Genomic DNA, 19,212 nt, shown 5'->3' on the forward strand with positions numbered 1-19,212 from the left:
CTTCTACACTGCTGGTGGGAATGCAGTTTGGTGCAGCCACTATGGAAAACAGTGTGGAGATTCCTCAAAAGACTAGGAATAGACTTACCATATGACCCAGGAATCCCACTCCTGGGCTTGTATCCAGAAGGAAATCTACTTCAGGATGACACCTGCACTCCAATGTTCATAGCAGCACTATTTACAATAGCCAAAACATGGAAACAGCCTAAATGTCCATCAATAGGTGACTGGATAAAGAAGAGGTGGTATATTTATACAATGGAATACTACTCAGCCATAAAAACCGACAACATAACGCCATTTGCAGCAACATGGATGCTCCTAGAGAATGTCATTCTAAGTGAAGTAAGCCAGAAAGAGAAAGAAAAATACCATATGAGATCGCTCATATGTGGAATCTAAAGACTCATGGACAGAGAATACAGACTTGTGGTTACCAGGTGGGTAGAGGGTGGGAAGGGATAGACTGGGATTTCAAAATTGTAGAATAGATAAACAAGATTACACTGTATAGCACAGGGAAATATACACAAAATGTTATGATAAATCACAGAGAAAAAAATGTGACAATAAGTGTGTATATGTCCATGAATGACTGAAAAATTGTGCTGAACACTGGAATTTGACACAACATTGTAAAATGATTATAAATCAATAAAAAATGTTAAAAAAAGGAAAAAAAATGTGGTAATATATATACAGTGGAATACTACTCAGCCATAAAAAAGAATAAAATAATACCATTTGCAGGAACATGGATGGACCTGGAGATCATCATTCTAAGTGACATGGACTGGAAAGAGAAAGAAAAATGCCATATGATATCACTTACATGTGGATTCTCAAAAAAAGGGACACAAATGAACAACTTATTATTTATAACAACTTATTATTTATAACATTATTAGATGATTGATTTCTTGAATATGTGTAAGGACATTTGACTGTCCTTTTTTTTTTTTAAATGGACTTTATTTTTTAAGAGCAGTTTCATATTTATAGCAGAATTGAGCAGAAAATACAGTTCCCACATAGCCCTCCTCACCCTCACATACATACTCCCCTACCCTCAACATCCCTCATCAGTGTGGCATATTTGGTAAAATTGATGAACCAACATGGACACATTATTACCAACCAAATTCCATAGTTTACATTGGGGTTCACTCCTGATGTTGTACATTCTGTGGGCTTTGACAAGTGCATAATGACATGTAGCCACCATCATAATATCATGCTAAGTAATTTCATCACCCTAAAAATCCCTTGTGCTCCATCTATTCATCCCTCCCTCCCTCTCCCCAAACCCCTGGAAACCAAGATCGTTTTGTTTCTGTAGCTGTGCCTTTTCCAGAATGTCATTTGGTTGGAATCGTACAGTTTGTAGCCTTTCCAGAATGGTGTCTTTCATTTAGTAAAATGTGTTTTAAGTTTCTTCCATGACATTTGACTGTCCTTTATGACTGGATGACTGCATTCCTGTTTTGTGGTTGGCTTTATTCCTTTGATAATTATGTTAGTTTAATAAGCTAAAGCTCTAAACTGTTCTTAGAAACAATGGACAGTACATATATGTAAATTTAAAAGATATGTGCTGTATACTGTATATATATATTTACATGCAATATGTTGTATACATGCAAACTATAGCAATTCTACATAATAAAACTGAAAAATGGAAAAAAAAGGGGGTTAGGTGTGGAGCTTTTACTTCCCAATGAGATAGGAGCTTAGAGTACAATCAAAGGCATCATAACAAATGCAATGGCAGTGAAAATGGTCTGGATTCTGACTCCACACTCAACACAATATTGGGTGTCCCAAATCCCGCATAGCTCCTTCCTTCTTCTGGCAAGGTGCCAGGAAGCTCGTACTTCTTGGTAACTTCTAGGTTTTTGCTGCTGTTTCAAGTACACTGATTGGTGGCTGTGTGAGCTATGACTTAGCTACTTCAGAGGACCTGTGCCTGTCCATCTGATTTATTGACTCTGTAGCTTCTGATGTCAATGATTTTAAAAGCATTAACACTGACTTCGTGGCTCCTGTATTAAAAGCAACAACACAAATACATTCAACAATAGCTACCATTTCTCAGCATTTTTTTGTGTGCCAGGCAGAGTGGTAACACCAGACCATCTTATTTGATTACTATAGCAGCCCTATGAGGTAAGGAATATTATTGTCCCCGTTTTACAAGTAAGGAAAGAGAAACTTTCTGAAAGCCACTACAAGCTGGGTTACAAACCCAGAATTTAGAATCTCACACTTAAACATCTTACTCCTTACAATCTAGTTTTCCGCTGGCAAAGGAAGAATATTTTCTGACAGTTTACAGCATACCAGGCATCGTATCAAGTACTCCACATGCCTCTTCCCCTTTGTGACCACAGTGCTGAAAATACTCTGACCCTCCTTCAGTGAAGTTGGAGAAAGTTCTCTTCCCACTGAGGTCAAAATTATATAAAAAGACTGCTGAAGAGGTAGAAAGTCTTAACACCAGAGATTAGACTGTAAGTCTTGATTTTCTCACTCACAAATTCTGTAAAGTTATTTCAACTATCTAAGCCTATGATTCTTCATCATTAAAATAAGGTAACATTTGTATCTCTTTCCTGAGTTAAGAGAATTGAGAATTATATAAAGAATAATGTGTACTCACATTAGTCTCTCAATAAATGTTGGCTATTCTTATTAAAAAGAAGAAAAGGCGCAGAAAATGGTAGTTTTATTTTTTACCACCTTAACAGCTTTACAAATTGTGTTCCTATGATAGTAGAAACTGTACTAGCCTTAGTAATTGAGAACTGAGAGAAGGGAAGAGCAGGTAGAGGTGGGATGTAATCACCAATAAAAATTAGCTAAGTTTCTCTAGGCTGTATATGGTTTTGTTATTTGTCAATTTGTCTCAGCACTTTTTGAAGCCATTTACATTTTGTCTTAAACACCCATTGGTTAATGAGTCCCTCTAAAAGTTAGAAATTTTAAGAGTAGGGACTGTTCTTGAATATTTAACAGGCATTAATATAAGGTCTTGAACACAGTAAACTGTCAGAAGGAAGTTATGTTATTTGTCCTAAATCTATTTTAGAAAAACTAACATATCTTAATATTTTGGAATTTTTCTTTCGATCAAAGGTTTCTGCGAATGGAGAAGTTTTTGTTTTCTGCTTTGTTTTTTATATATCCAGGATATTAGATCTGATCTTTGATAAAGAATTAAATGGGTAATTTTGAAAAAGGTTTCCGATAAAATTGCTTAAAGAGTTTTTGGTCTTTATCCACTATTGTTTCGATAGTGACTTGTAATTAGGTGCTTAATACACATTATGAAAGGATGAAACACCATCTAATAGTATTAATGCTTATTAATTTTTTTTAATGCTTTTAAATTTGTATATAGTATATCAATTTACACAGCATCCTCCCATATTATCTCATTTGCTTATTGGTTCAGAATATACGGTGTGAATATAAAGTTTAAAGCATACTTTTCCCTTTAGTTCTCCTTCAAAGGGAATCTATTTTAAGGGAACTAAGTGCACTATACTGGAAACATAAATCTGACAAAGACGTAAGTTTGAAGTAGCAATGGCCAAGATTTGCCAAGTGGCAGCAGCTAATTTTGGCGCAGATGGATTGGAGATGGATGAATAGGTGAAAAAGGTCAGTGGCATCACAGTATGCTGAGGTCCGACAACCGGACAACGCAATGCTTAAAAAGCACAGCCTTAAAAACGTCCAGGTGTTCAGGTAAAGAGTCGCTCAACAACAAAACAAACAAAAACAAAAAGAAAAAAACAAACTTTGCCTTGTAAGGCACGTTTCTGTGGACTTATGACTTGGGAGAGGGAGGCGAGAGCAGTCGGTGAATCTAGTTCAATGCCTGGGAAGCTGGAAAGGTCTGAAAACTTAAGTCAAAAACAAAATAGGCAGTCCATGACTGTCAACACCTTACATTACTCCCAACCGACGCCCCTCGAGGGAACAGGTCTCCAACCACAATGCCCACGCTTTGGACCGGCCGGTCCACACTGCAGATCCCGGAAAGGTGGTCAGGTGCTCAAGGTCAGGTGGAAGAGAGGAGGAGGGGCTCTAACGCTGACCCGGCAGGCCACTGCGGCGCCAAAAATCTCGTTAGCGGAGGTTGCTCTTCTGTGGCGCGGGGTTCTTCCCATTATTATTACGTAGTCCTATTTGCTAATTGGAGAAAGGGCCCAGGGAAAACTGGGTCAACCTCCGAAGAGCGCCTAAGGACCAACAATTTCCGCGACGACGCAGCCTCCACCCGAGGCCAGTCAGGCCGCCGCACCGAGGCCCGGCTAGCATTCTCGGTTGGCAGATTCGCCACGTTTTCCCTGTCAGAATTTAAAATGAAAATTCAAATTTCCCTGTTTTGGAAACCATTCCTACTCAAGAAAACAGAGGCAGGAGCGACTTGGTGTTCTTGAGTTTTTTTCTCTTCTCGCTTCCAGAATATCTACACTCAGCGGGCCAGGGACTTGCGTCGAAAGTGACGACGCGGACGCACAGGCCGCTGTTCCCGGCGCGCAGTCGCGACGGCCCCTCTCTCCCGCCCCCGCCGAGAGTCCGACGTGGAAGTTGCTGGCTGACCGAGCTTCCAAGGAAACCTCCTCGGAGCCAGAGCTGAACCCCGAGCCGGAGGCCAAGGCGAGCGGAGGTGGCGGCGCCGAGGCTCGAAGAGGAGTCATTGCCGAGTTCAGGGCCATTCTCTGACGACCGACAAGGGCGGACAGGCGGTTCATCATGGGTGAGGGATCTGGGAAGGGAACCTGCGCGCGCTCGAGCGGCCGAGGCCCAGGGCTGGGGTCTGGAGGAGGAGAGGGGCGGATCAGGAAAGCCAGAGTAGCCAGCTTCTCAGGGGGGCGGGTCGCTGAGGACTTAACTCACCTTGGCGCTTTCCCTCTGGGGGTGGACCGTACCTCGAACTCTTGTCCTCACTCGTTTGTCCTTCCTCACGGCGGGGTCAGGCATGAGGGCAACGCAGGTCTGTGAACTTTCCCCTCATCCCCTCGGACCCAGAACCACTCGCTGGGTGGAGCTGATCTTGGCGAAGCTTGGCAACGTGTCAGTCTCAGGTGTGCTAAGGTTTCCAGAGTGAGAGATGAGAAGCTTGATTCTCTCCCAGGGTCGCTAGCACTGCGTCAGTTTAAAAATCCAAAGGGAGGTGTTGCTCATGTTTTATAGCCAACTTAGCATTTGTCCGCTTACCTGTAACTTTTTATGTAGATAATAGAGTAAGACGGAAAAGGAAATGGATAGGGTATATTACTGGTCAGTGATGGCATTTTAACCTCAATTTTTGGAGTGCTAATTGAGGAAACTACATTGTCTTCACAAGCATCAGGTAAAGCCTCCCTCCCCGCTAGAGCCCACGTGAAAGTGCATATTCTTTAATTTGTTTACAACCCTCTAAATGATGCAAAGTCTTCGGGTTATTTAAATACCTCCACGATTTGGGGAGAAGTTTACTTCTTGCTTTGGAACATCACAAGCGCTTCCCTGTCTTTTTCCATAACCTTTTCAGTTTGTTTTTCGTCCACCTCTTTTTAACCTGTAAAAAGTAGGAAGGATTTTGTCTAGTCACACTCCTTATGTTACAGTTTTTCGAGATTCTCTAGCCCATGGTGTGTTCATTTTTTTCCAGACTCACCGCTCTTAATTTTGCCATTTCTTTGTAAAATAACCAGGTATTGTGTGTGGCATCACTTCTATCAACTTTTATATATTGTCAATGTGACTTTCTTTTAATCTCCAGTGGCTTTTGGTAAGAAAGGGCCAAAGTGATTGCTTGCCTGCCTGCCTGCCTTCCTGCCTGCCTTTTGTAATCCTTAAGGGAAAAATTTATTTTAAAACAACTTCTTTCTTTTATTGTAAAAAGAATAATAAAGATTCTAAATTTCCACCTCCCTTACTCCTAGGGGTTATTTTATTTAAATACAATCCAAATGAATCAACACCTTAACCTGTTACTAGGAGGCACTGCTGAGTCAAAGGATATAATTTTTAAATTTCAGTTTTTCCAGCTTTATTGAGATTGAATGACAAAAACTGCACATATTTAAGGCATACAATGTGATGTTTCGATGTATGTATACGTCGTGAAATGATTGCCACAATCAAGCTGATTAATACATTCATCACTTCACAGTTAACATTTTTTTGTGTGTGACGAGAACACTATGAGAGCTACTCTTAGCAAATTTCAAGTGTACAATGCATTATTATTAATTATAGTCACCATGATATCTTTTATCTTCTAAGGAAAATTTATACCCTTTGTGTAACATATCTCCCATTTCACCTACTCCCCCAGCATTTGGTCACCACCATTCTATACCCTGTTCACAAGTGCTTTTATATTACACAATACCTTGTGTATAGAAAGCTTTCTGGTAATGTTTCATAATGCATTGCATGTAGCTTTATTATTTTGTTAAATGAGTTTTCAATCAAAAATAGTTTTCATTATTTTTGTCTTCTCAGTTTCTTGTGTTAGTTATATCGCTTATAGAGAATTCTCAGTGATTGAAGGTACTTAGGATGGTACTGCTGCTGTAGGGTAATAATAATTGCTTTTCATGTTCAAGGACCTCTGTCCCACTCCCATTCTAAGTTGCCGTTTGGTTTCCAGGGGTAGTGAGGATATCATGCAAAGGTATCCATATCCTCTTGATTAGAAAGTGCGCTCCATAAGGGCAGTGGTTGTATTTCTCTTCTTTTTGTGTGTATCTTTGATATCTGCCTGAGACGGTATCTAGGACCTGGTAACAATCAGTAATTACTAGTTTGATATCAAACAGTATATTTCATTGGGAGCAAAAATACACACCTATGAATGGAAAATATTACAGTTATTTAATTTGGTATAGCTTTCAAAGAACACAAATATTTTGTGGATCTAGTTCATGAAATGATATTGAAATACATTTTTGTTATTTTTTTTAAGGTGGCTTTTTCTCAAGCATTTTTTCCAGTCTGTTTGGAACCCGGGAAATGAGGATTTTAATTTTGGGATTAGATGGAGCAGGAAAAACTACAATTTTGTACAGATTACAGGTTGGAGAAGTCGTTACTACTATTCCTAGTAAGTGTTGGTGTGATAAACCAATTATAGGGTCTTTCCGTTTTCCATCAAACATAACTTTATTTCTGAATAAATATATAATAAGATAATTTATAAGTTTTTAAACTTATACTATGAACATAATATTGATGATATTTTCCATAAATTCACTGGCAATTCACTGTAATTTATGGAACCCTCTGCATGGCTGAGTTTTGTTATTTAGAGCTGTTTTAAAAGTTGGCTCGAGTTAAGCCACCTAATCTCATTGAGAGCCAGTATCTTTATCAATAAAATCAAGATAATAAATACACATTGGCTTTGAGGGGAAATAAATCAAGTATATAAAATACTTTGAAAACCTATGTAAAGAATTAGATATTAAGTGTAATATTACCTGTGGAGTGTTTTTTTCCTATATTTATTACTGTTTAGATTAAGATTGTTTCTCTTAAGTAATTATATTATTTTTGAAGATCTGAGTTGGAAGAGACTGAGTGTTGAATTAATCTTTACTTAAAAATACCAAGAAACACCTTACCTTTAAATCAGTTGGTATCTTAGAAAAATATTCTCCAACACAGTCCTGTTTTACTACATAAGAATACTGTTCTGTTATTTGTACTTTTTTCACGTGTTGCCCTGAATTTACTTAGGGAAGATTAATACATTTAAACTAAGTTTAATAGTTCATAGAGTTTGCTCAAGAATGTTTAAATTATGCCTTTAAAGTTACTCTGTCACTCAAGGTATTTCTGTATTTAGTAGTATTTAGATTTCCAGATTTTTTTTTAAAGGCTTGTTTTTATGAAAGAAGAACTTTGCAAACCCTGTGTCATCTGTTGTTTCTTTTTGCTGCCTTCAGTAAATTTGAATTTTATTGGTTTTTGCTTCTCAGAATTGCCCATCTCTGCTGCAGTTGAGTCTTGGTGGCCCCTCTAATACCCACAGCCCAGTGGATTGCATTTCAGCAAATTCAGTTTATACTATACTCTTGTATAAGCAGTGTTCTTAATTGAGATGAAGATAGTTATTATGCTACTACCTGATTCTAAGGGAGATATGAACTTGCTTTTAAGTTTTTTACTCAGTTTTACTATGGTATACTTATTTTTTCATTGTAATAGGCATACTTGCTATATGCTCATAAGCATTATTTACCAATATAAACTTAAATCTAAAAAATAAATCATCCAGTTATAGCTGAAAGTCATTTTTTACTTTTTTTTTTAAGTTTGTAAGATCTTAGGAATCTTTGTACCTGTAGCTCCTAAATTTTTTCAGTGTCTTCACCCTCCTTTAGATTCCTTTCAGTGAAAGTAGTAGTATCCTGCCTTAGCCGTGTGGTGCCAGAGCTCCATCTAAGGATGGCAGGGCAGAGGGGTGGGACACCTCCCCTTTGACCATCCAACTATGACCTCAGTGCAAATGAGCTCTTTGAGGAAGTCTTCAGAGGGTCCATGAGACTGCCAGCCTTACCCAGCTTCTGTAACGGGGTAAGATGTTTAGAACTAGGCTTTCTTGGTTTTGTTCTCTGTTTATTTGCTACCTACCCCGAATTCCATTTTTTTTGGAATGCAGCTACAGCTGTCCTTTCTGAATATAACTTTTTGAACACTTTTGTATGCCAGTACTATATTATGAGGGGAGTTTAAAATTATAGGATTTCCATTGAGGTAAGAGTTTTATATTTGCAGAGGTGACTGGGGATTCTTAGATATTCTGAAATGGTGCTGATCTTGTTAATTGTGTGTGTGTGTGTAGCGCAGCATACTGTTTCATCTTAAATGGAATAATATCTCTACCAATGATGTGATTCAAAAATTACCATTAGTTGCTGAAACATGGCTAGATTGGATACTTTGAAGATAGAATGCACTTGTCTACATATACTACTAATTTGATTTCTCTTCCAGCCATTGGATTTAATGTTGAGACAGTAACATACAAGAACCTTAAATTCCAAGTCTGGGACTTAGGAGGACAGACAAGTATCAGGTATGGTACAAATGCCAGATTATTTTGTGGTATTGAATCTTTATTGACTCTTCCAGTGCTAACAGCCAGTAAACCAAAATATATCTTCTTTTGTACTTTAAATGGGAGCCACCCAGTTTAAGATGAATTAAAACTGCCTTATTCTCACAATTAAAATCGGAGAATTAAAGATTTTAACTAAAGAAGTAAAATCTAAGGAAGCCAGTTTTTTAGATACCACTTAAATGAGAAATCTTTTCATGAAAATCTCAAGACCTAATTACTTCAGTAGTTTTTAAATAAAAAAGATCCTCCATTTAGTTCTTGTCAGTCCCTTCTTCTGTGAGAACAGACTGTTTTGGATTTCATAAAAATACCTTTTAGGCCCACCATTTAGGGCCAATGTGAACATAGATGCCCCCTGGAACTCAGGTTCCCTGCTCAGCACTCTGTGCCTGACCTGGCAACTGTGAATGTTTAGTGACAGTGATTGCTCACTAGGGTACTTACTGTTTTAGAAGATCAGAGTGCATTCCCCAAACATCCTGCTGCCTTTTAACTCACTTTATTTCTTGAACTACTTTTGAGTCTAATTTTAGCCATTTCTACTTCTTGTCTTCAGTGAGCAATTTAATGTCTATTATATAACATCATATTAAAAAAAAGTTTTAAGAACCCATTCCTCTTAAGGAGCTTCTACTTAAAGATTTATAAGATGTAACAGTCAGATCTGTGTAAAACTTTTATTATCAGTACATTTAGTGATTTTATAGGCTGTAAATGTATTTATATAGTCTGAACTCATTGTGAAGCTCCTTGATTCTGTGATTTATGTTTATCAACATTCTTTCCACTTACCGTATCTGAGGGATATGATAAATATCCTTCAGAAACAATGAATCATTATGGTATTGAGTCTAAGATGGGTGGGGAAGGATTGGCAAGTAACACCTCACCCACCCATCATTGCCAAATTCTAGCATATAAATTAACATGTCAGTTTTTTTTTCAGATAGTAATATATTCTCCTTTTCTGAATTGTCTTTAGACCATACTGGAGATGTTACTATTCAAACACAGATGCAGTCATTTATGTAGTAGACAGTTGTGACCGTGACCGAATTGGCATTTCTAAATCAGAGTTGGTTGCCATGTTGGAGGTAAGAAAACTTTATTAAGACGTAGGGAAGTCATATACATTTGTTTGCTGTTTTTGCTGTTTATTGTCACATGCAGGAATAAATGGAAAGCAGGGATATTTTTCCCCCTCCATTCCTTTAGTATCATTTTCTTTTATGCAAATTACTTTCTATTCTAAAAAATACTGTTGGAGAGAGAGCTGGAAACATTAAAAAAAAAAAATTCCAGCTTTGTAACTTCCTTTAAACTAGACTCCTTGATTACCAGAAAATTCAGAGCTGAACTCTTTCTAAACTGAAGTAACTATTCTAAGTCATTCCTATGAAGTGATTTTTTAAAAATGTCTATTTCTAGTTGTATAAATTAGCTTATGGAAGCAAATTTATTATATAAGTAATATAAATATATAAATTATAAGAAAGCATATTTGTTTTAGAGACATTAAAGTTCCCAGAGAAATACATATTTCTGGGTTTCTGGCACAATTCTGGCCCTTTACCTCTCCCAGATTTATCATTCTTTACTCTTCCCCATGTTTACAGTACCTCAGCCACACTGATCTTTCTGTTCTTTGAACACACTGAGCTTGCATCCCTGAGAGCTGACTTAGGGCTCCTCCTGTATTTGCTCCTCCTGCTTGGAATGCTCTTTCCCCAAGTCTTTGTATGACTACCTTCTTGACATATTTCATCTCACATGTTTCTTTCTCAGAGAGGGGTCTCAGTTATCCTCTAACCCCTTATCCTGTTTTATTCTTTGTACCACTTAACCATTTCTTTCTGTTATTTTAAAATATATTTGTTATATATGCCTCCCATTCTAAAATGTGAACTTCTTTAAGTTTACTTTGTACCTCTAGTGTGTTGGAACAGTGTGTAGCTCTTAATTAAAAACTCAATATATTGTATTCAGTGAGGTTCATAAGCTAATTTATTGGCTAGCTAAGTGACTGAATTCAGAGGATGCATTAAATAACACAAAATTAAAAAAAAATCTCCATTTGTTAAATCAGCTTTTCTAATGTACTAATGATTAACTAATAATGAAATTGCTTTTGCTCAAGAAAATTAGATGAATAGGTTTCCTTTTCCCACCCAAACTATAATTCTAAATTAACCATCATTGAATGTTTAAATATAAATTCTGGGCCACCTAGTTAGTTAGAAGCATTCTCGGAATACTTTGGACTTCTCATTTCTTGGATGACTAACTTCTTAGTGGCTTCCATGTTATAAACTGCAGACCTAAAGTTTTGCTTTTTTTGTTTGTTGTTTTTACAACATAGCATCATATTTATCATAAGAGCTTCTTAGGCCAAATTCAAAGTATGAATTTTAAGGGACTGGTTAATTGCCTTGGGTATAACAGATTTTTAACATAAAAGCTTTATTTAGATGTAATTCATATGGTATAGTGGATTTTTATCATAGAAAGTATTGCATAAAAGAAATGGATTAATTTCAGTTCACAGTTCTTCAGTTGTGCTAGATTGTTGTTAGGTTATTTGTGGTATTAGGATTTGGCTTGTGTAATCCTATGGAGAAAGAACCAAAAATTGTATTCATTATTTTTTTTTCAGTACCCAAAGCATTTCTCTATTTGCCAAATGCAGCTTTATGTATTGAGTGCCTACTGTGTGCCAAACACTATTATAGATGCTGTAATTTTCTGTTAGAGCTGAATCATTATGATAAATGAAAATAAAATAGAAATAATTTCTTCAAAAGGGATTAGTATTTTATAATTCTGCTTCATGTGATAAGTTATATTCATTCTTTAGGAAGTAACTTAATCGATTCAATCAATAAATATTTATTAGTGATATAAAGTCCATGTAGAGTATGAGTCAGACCTCTTACATCAAACAGGCACAAAATCAATTTGTTCTATCTTTGTACACAAAAATTCTAAACGGAGTAAAGAATTAAATATAAACAATGGAATTCATTTTAAGAATTTGTGAATATGTTTAAAATTTCTGGGTTTGGAAATCAAAGAATTGGAAAAAAAGATAGATTTAATTATATTAATACAAACAAAAAACCCCCAAAGCTCAAATGCCAAACAATACAAGTTAGGGTAAAACAGGGAACCAAGACACAGTTTTACAACCAGTGACTAAGGATTAGTGTTCTTAATCATATCAATACCTTTTGCAAATCAATAGAAAAATGGATAAAAGGCATAAACCTACAATTTATGGGAGCAAAATATATTGCTGATAATACTTGCACTTCTAATACCCTAATAATTAAGCATATAATGAGATGCTATGTTTGGAAAAATACATAGTTTCCATTTCTACCAAGGCTGCATTGAAAATGGGCACTGGCAATTATATACTTTGTGGAGTTGAAATTGTTACAACTTTTCTGGACAGCAGTTTACTAATATATGTAACAAGAGCCTGAAAAAAATTTCATACTTTGATTCTATTTTTAAGAGAATTGTGATAAGGAAATAAGAGATTCACACAAAGATTTCTCTGTAAAGACTCTGTCACTTGGGTTTCTCTAATAGTTGAGTGAAAAGAATCTAGTAAGAATTTAATGCTGGAAAACAGTTATATAGTTTATGGTGCATGCATTCATAGTATAGAAGTATATCTGCCCGTAAGTTTTTCAAAACAATTTTTTTGCCATTTTGGAAAAACATCCATGATTTAATGTTTAATTTATTTTTTAAGGCAGGGTGTGGAACTGCATTAAATGTGATCTTAAATGTATAACTGTATTTACTAAATAAGTAAATACCTGAATTATAAAGCAGTAGAAAATACTCAAAATGTTAAACAGATCATGTTTAGGAGATAGGATTATGGATGAAGTTTCTTTTCTTCTTACTTCTCTATAATTTCGAATAATTTTGTGGACATTGTATATTCATACTTAGAAAATACGCTTTTAAAATAATGGATTTTTTGGCATTTCTTCCTAAACTCAAGGGAGCAAATTGATTAGAGGAAATGAAATATTTTCTATTTTATTTATCTATTTAGGAAGAAGAGCTGAGAAAAGCCATTTTAGTGGTGTTTGCAAATAAGCAGGACATGGAACAGGCCATGACTCCCTCCGAGATGGCGAATTCACTTGGGTTACCTGCCTTGAAAGACCGAAAATGGCAAATATTCAAAACTTCAGCAACCAAAGGCACTGGCCTTGATGAGGCAATGGAATGGTAAGTATCATATTCCTAGAAGCCATTTGTGCATTTGTGTGTACATGTAGCTGTGTTCATGTGTAATTTCCCCTTAGTCTTAAAGATAAAATTCAGATTAGTTAATCATGTTAAGTTCCTTCAGCCTTTTCTTCCACTGGTCTTCATGTAGTACATCTGCTTTTATTTCAACCACACCTGCTGATTATAGTTAGATAAACCAGCTCTCTGTTATCTTTCTAGCTTTTTCCCTACCTCACCTCGCCCTCCAATTCCTTATCCTTCAGGACTTAGGTTAAGGCTCTCTTCTCAAGAACCTTCCCTGACCTATCTCCGTGCCCACTGCCTTACAACACACTTAGATGTCATTGTCACAGATCAGTGATACAGTAGTTCCTGTTACACTATCTTGTAATTGGTTTGTGTCCATCCATTAGACTATCAGCTCCTTGAGGACTGAGACTGGTTTTCATCTCTGAATTTTCCACATCTGTCCTAGCTGTAGTAGTAGCAGCCAGTAAAGTACATATGTGGTCTTTTTTGATTATTCATTCAAAGCACAGACACTGTGAAAGCTAAAAGACTCTCATGGAAACAGTTCATAACCTCATTCTTATAATATAACTATCTTATTAACCTTCATCATTTAAAGTACTTTAAAATCCATTGCCAGTATTAAATTCATATTATAAATGATCATTCTCTGTACCTGAGTTTGAAGTTAATTTCATGAAACTATTCATTTTCTCTTAACAGGTTAGTTGAAACATTAAAGAGCAGACAGTAATTCAGACACTTCTGTTCCTCTGAAACGAAAACCACATCACATACCCCTTGGGAAACAAGTGAAGTGTGCTTCACACTACTAAATGTTAAAACTGTATAACTATTGGCATATACGGAACTGACTGCAACATTTGTAATAAATATAAAAAATAAGTATTTGGTTGCAAGGGTAACTGATCATGATTGAACCAAGAGAATGTCTGTTCTGTATAATGTAAAATATTCCTTCCTTGCTTTCTTGTGTTAAGGTATATATTCTATTTGTATGGAATTCTTATTCAGATACAGTCTTATTAAAGACTTATTGAGGAAAAAGACACTCCTATTTTTAAATTAGTGGTTGCAGCTTGTTTGTATTAACACTAATAAATGTCTTAACTCAGATTTTTTCCCCCTAAAATGAATTAAGTTTTTCCAAAGATTAGCCTCCATACAGTAGGCAAGGAAATTAGTGTGGGTAATTATAGTTTCCATTTGCGTAATGACCACTTTATTTAAGCTGCTTCATTTAAAAGCTTTTGGTTATAGGCATGAAGCTGAGGTAATTATTTGAGGTTTGCTTCACTGACTTATCTGTAATTATCATTTTATAGTATTTATAGTTGTTGGGGAAATTTTACAGATATAGACCTAGTCAATTTGTACAGGAATCCTGTGATGTAGCTAGGCCAGGGTGTAATGTCTTAATTTTTATGGATGTGGACCTAAGGTATCTGATAGGCTGGCTTGCCCAGGGTCACCTGCTAGTGAGGTGGGAATGGAGCTCACAGTGACTTCACGGTCAGAAGCTTGTCCCTTAAACTACACCATAAATTCCTGAAAATGCCAACCTTGGCAGCACAATCTAACTCCTTAAATAAAATTATGCTAATTGAAGTAGACGTAGTACATTCAAAATAATGTCAGTAAATTTACTTGTCCATACTAGTAGAGGTAGTAAAAAGTCTTAGTTACATTTGATGGAATTCACAACACATTAAAGAAAATTCCACTTTAAAGGAAATTTTTAGAAAAGATCTATTTTAAGAAGCATTGTAAAGGATGTCTTCACTGTCTTTGATTTTCCTTTTATCTACATGTAATTAGACATGTAAATTTGGTGAAAAGTCAAAATCAAAAGTGCTACAGGGAGAAATTAAGCACTCCTACTTTTGAAAAATTAGGCCTATTGCTGCTAGGCTATCAAAAACAATTATATTGTAAGGGACTTTTTAAAGAAATTTTTCAAGTCAGTCTACCACAGGATTGGCTCACAGTGTGACAGAAGTAAATAGAATCCTTAGTAATCATTAGAGTTGGGGGTAGAGGGAGGGATTTTTTTCCTTTTTTTAAGTTGGGACAGGCAGCATTTAAAAATTGCATGCCAGTAAAGACAACTTAATACCATTGTGCCCATCACATCTCAAGAACACTAGTGGTTCATTTCCTGTCCCTGACATTGTCCTTCCAGATGTTGGCCTCTGGCCTCCTCCTCTCACTTTTGGTTCTTCACCTCAAATGAATGTGACTTTCTCTTTTCACCCATTAGACTTCAACTCTTCTTACTCGTTCCTCAGCACCCATTCCTAATTTAGTTTCTTGGAAATCTTTTTGGAGACCTTCCTCCAGGGACAGGTGTTCCCAGTGCACCTAAAGTTACTAAGTGAGCATATAACTAACATTGTTTCATAGTTTTCAAGGCACTCCTGATGGGCAGACTGTCTTTTTCATATTTATATCCCTAGAATCCAGTACGGTGCCTGGCACATTATGGGACCTCAGAATATGTTTATGGTTGAAATAGGATATAGATTTGTCAGCTGGGAAAATAGTACATTTTATGTTTAGGTCCCTTTCTGGTCAGTGGCACATATTTAGTGCTGGGCTTGTACTCAAATGTGAGTACTCCTCAGTAGTTTAGGAATATCGTGACAGTAGAAGTATGGGGAGATGTGGCCCTGGCAGGCAGATGCTGCCTGGCATGCAGACCTGGTAGCAAAGGCCAGCTCTTGGATGATCTTCCTTCCTCTGGTTTGTCTCAAAGAACGGGATGGGATAAGTAGAGCATACAGTTATTTTCATAAGGTATGAATTATAAGGGCCTTGTCTAGCAGGAAACAATTGTATAGGTATGTTATAGGAGTTTGAATGTTCGTATTTATAAGATATCTATTGGGTATTGTTTTGCAAGAAGCCTGCAAGAAAATGGGAAAAGCACCGAACCTGAAATCAGAACACAAGTTCTAGGCATAAAGGGCCACTCCATCAGTTTGTTTGTTTGGAGAAATAATATCAAAGGTTTCTTTTAGCTCTTAACATTCTACTTTATAACTCTGGTTGGTAGTTGGGTTGGGTTGTGATCACATTAAAAAAGTGAGCAATTGAGAGCTGTGGGATTCTCTTATCAGAATACCAGAGATGCACTTTAAGTTGTGGGAATGTAAGCTCCTTGAGGGCAGGGACCATATCTTGTTTAATCTTAGAATCCCTTGCATCTAGTGTGGTGTGCCTGGCACATACTAGGCACTCAATAAATATTTACTGATTAAAACAAAGCCGTGCTCAATATACTTGAGATATTTCTCATTTTTGCCTTAGTATTAACTTTTGTTTTTTGATTTAAAATTTTTTATAAAAGCAATGCATGCACTTTAAATCCTGTAGAATTGAATCTGCCTTCCAAGGTACCCCACGTTTATCCTTGTGGCACATTACAAGCCCCCTGAAAGTATGAGAACTCCTGTTTGAGACACAAACTACATGAAAACACATGCTGAAGTTCATGAATGTTTGTTTGAACATTTGATTTTTATGCCATATGCTATAATATTCTAACCCTGTAATTACAGATAATAAAGAGCATGGGCTTTAAGTCCTGGGTTTGATGCTGACTATGCCACCTACAGCCTACGTCACCCTTGGGTAAATTATTTCACCTGAATATCAGATTCCTTGTCTGTAAAATAAGAAATTTTAGGAAGCTGTCAGGAAAACTATGAGTGTTAAATACTATAAAGTGTAGGATGGATTCTTCCTCCCCCCAACCTTCTAAATATTCCAGAATATTCTTCCACTCAAGATTTTTTGCTTCCACATCAAGTGTAGAGAGGTAAAATATACCACATGGTTGAAGATGATGCCAAGTTGTTTTCCAAAATGGGTTCCTCTCCACCATACTTGCCAATGTTTAGTATTGTCAGCCTCATTAATCTAAAAGGCTCAAAATAGAATTTCATTCTGATGTTAATCTGCATTTTCATAATTATTAATAAGGCTGAATACAGGAGCAATGGAAGATATTTAACAACAGGACAGAGCTGATACAGGAGGACCCCCCTCCTGGTTCAGGTACTAATCCTTTAATTTCCGGTGTGGGGAGACACAGGGTCTAGGGGCTCACACAGTCAGGGAGGCACTAGGGGCTCTCAGGGTGGTGACTGCTTATCACCAGCACAGGAGATAGAACTTTAAGAACTGGTATCGCTTATCAGCTAAATGCCACTGTTTAAGGGCCATTTATATTTCCTCTGTGCAATGCGTATTTCTCTCTTTTGCCACTTTTTCCACTCTGTTATTTGTTGATTCATAGGCATTCATTACATAGCTTGGAGCTACTAATCCTTTATCAGTATATGGTACATACCATGCCCCAGGTGTGTTCTGTAAGTAGAAGTTCTTCATTTTACTGAAGTAGAACTTATCACGTGTTCACTCTATAGATTTCACTTTTTGTCTTATTTTTTTCATATCTGACAGGGCAAGCCCCTCACCTTGTTCTCCTTTTTAAAGAAGAGTATCGTGGCTATTCTCAACTTACTATCTTCCATATAAATTTTAGAATTAGCTTGTTAGGATAATATGGAGAACTCCTTTGGGATTTTGCTCAGATACGCATCTAACCAGTGAGATCCAACTTGGGAAGAATTAGCAACTTATGATACTGAACCCTTCCTACCCATGAATACAGTTTTACTTCTCCATTTCTGTAGATCTTTCTTACTGCCTTTTTGACAAAGTTTTATAATCTCCTCCATAAAGGTATTGCAAATCATTTGTCTGCTTTATTCCTAACTTCTTCTACATGTTGTCTTGCCATTTTAAAATTTTAAAAAGAAAAATATGTTTTAAACTTTTTATCACTAGTGTCACATGCTTTTTAAAAGACAGTGAAGATACGGTAGTAGTATGAAATATTTTAATTAAAAAATGAGCACAATTATATTAAACTGTATAATATACAACCTACGCCAGAGTTTAAATTAATAACAAAACCTGTTATGATTTCAGATCAGCAGGTATACTGCAAAGTTCATGCTTTGGGCTAAGCTGAGACACCGTCAGCACAAGGAGCACTTTACTCCACCATTGCCAGATCTTTCAGGCTGTGGCTCTTTCGTCTCTTGGCCTTATATCCTGGACGCAGGAACTCTATCTTTCTCTTCTTTGCCTCACTTTTATTTTTGTGTTTCTTCAGCTTTTTCTTGGCGGCGATATCAGGATTGGTTACAAACTTGAAAAAAGAATAGGCATGTTACTTTGAAAGTAAATGTTAAACCAATAAAAATCAAATGCAGAAATGGACCATTTTGTTCACCTTTAAACATCACAAATGGCAACATATGCCCATGGAAGAAAATCTAGAGCCCAGGCTGTAAAGTCCCACTTGTCAAACACAGCCAGTTCCTCTTTCCTCCCTGGGTAAGTTCCACACATACATGTGCACATCCCTGGTTAAAAATGGTTAAGTCTTGTGAACATGCCATATTTTCAAACATTACACCTACCTCCAAAGCCTTCCTCTTTTTTCGGAGTGCCCTTTTCTCATTAGCTTGTTTCTGTACAGAGGCAAAGGCTAATGAAAAGCTCTCAAGCCCAACCAGCTTTTTCAGTAATTCTATGATTTCCTGGGATAGATTCTTCAGCAAAGGATCTAATCACACATAGGGTAATCGTAAGAGACAGACACATAGGTAAGTACACATTTGAGTATGTACAAATCAACAACACGCAAATTTTAAACTCTCAAGGCATTACTTTTATCACTTCAATGTTAAACACTGATTTAAAACTAGCCTCTTCGTTTCTGA

At 36.6% G+C, this 19,212-nt stretch overlaps 3 protein-coding genes across 14 annotated transcripts in view; 1 reads left to right on the plus strand and 2 right to left on the minus strand.

The window, feature by feature from the left end:
* Nucleotides 1-8,581, minus strand: part of SPIC (Spi-C transcription factor) — a 65,265-nt gene extending 56,684 nt beyond the window's left edge. For 6 of the 12 annotated variants that reach the window (XM_072973132.1, XM_072973124.1, XM_072973129.1 and 3 more), the window contains exon 1: nucleotides 3,959-4,047. The gene's annotated coding sequence lies outside the window, so the exon portion shown is untranslated. Of the gene's footprint in view, nucleotides 1-3,958; nucleotides 4,048-4,911; nucleotides 5,239-5,468; nucleotides 5,576-8,348 lie in introns of those variants that run through there. The other 6 variants (XM_072973127.1, XM_072973136.1, XM_072973128.1 and 3 more) reach the window with 5 other exon arrangements.
* ARL1 (ARF like GTPase 1) lies at nucleotides 4,552-14,302 on the plus strand. The gene is made up of 6 exons (XM_006214376.4): nucleotides 4,552-4,771; nucleotides 6,971-7,108; nucleotides 9,004-9,085; nucleotides 10,113-10,224; nucleotides 13,203-13,381; nucleotides 14,117-14,302. Exons 1-6 carry the CDS (start codon nucleotides 4,768-4,770, stop codon nucleotides 14,145-14,147), a joined length of 546 nt encoding a protein of 181 aa, XP_006214438.1. The 5' UTR covers nucleotides 4,552-4,767; the 3' UTR covers nucleotides 14,148-14,302.
* Nucleotides 14,303-18,306: 4,004 nt separating this feature from the next.
* Nucleotides 18,307-19,212, minus strand: part of UTP20 (UTP20 small subunit processome component) — an 85,506-nt gene continuing 84,600 nt past the window's right edge. Inside the window, exons 61-62 of the mRNA XM_031683204.2 lie at nucleotides 18,910-19,055; nucleotides 18,307-18,635 (exon numbers count right to left, since the gene is read on the minus strand). Coding sequence (XP_031539064.2) covers nucleotides 18,480-18,635; nucleotides 18,910-19,055 — 302 coding nt within the window. The 3' untranslated portion in view covers nucleotides 18,307-18,479. The remainder of the gene's footprint in view (nucleotides 18,636-18,909; nucleotides 19,056-19,212) is intronic.

Source organism: Vicugna pacos, chromosome 12 (genome assembly GCF_048564905.1).
Source record: "Vicugna pacos chromosome 12, VicPac4, whole genome shotgun sequence".
Lineage (NCBI taxonomy): Eukaryota > Metazoa > Chordata > Mammalia > Artiodactyla > Camelidae > Vicugna > Vicugna pacos.

Excerpts from the sequence above, each read along its gene's own strand:
- ARL1 (XM_006214376.4), top strand. Across the intron at positions 7,109-9,003 it reads AGTCGTTACTACTATTCCTA|CCATTGGATTTAATGTTGAG; the intron begins GTAAGTGTTGGT and ends TTTCTCTTCCAG. Across the intron at positions 13,382-14,116 it reads CTTGATGAGGCAATGGAATG|GTTAGTTGAAACATTAAAGA; the intron begins GTAAGTATCATA and ends TTCTCTTAACAG.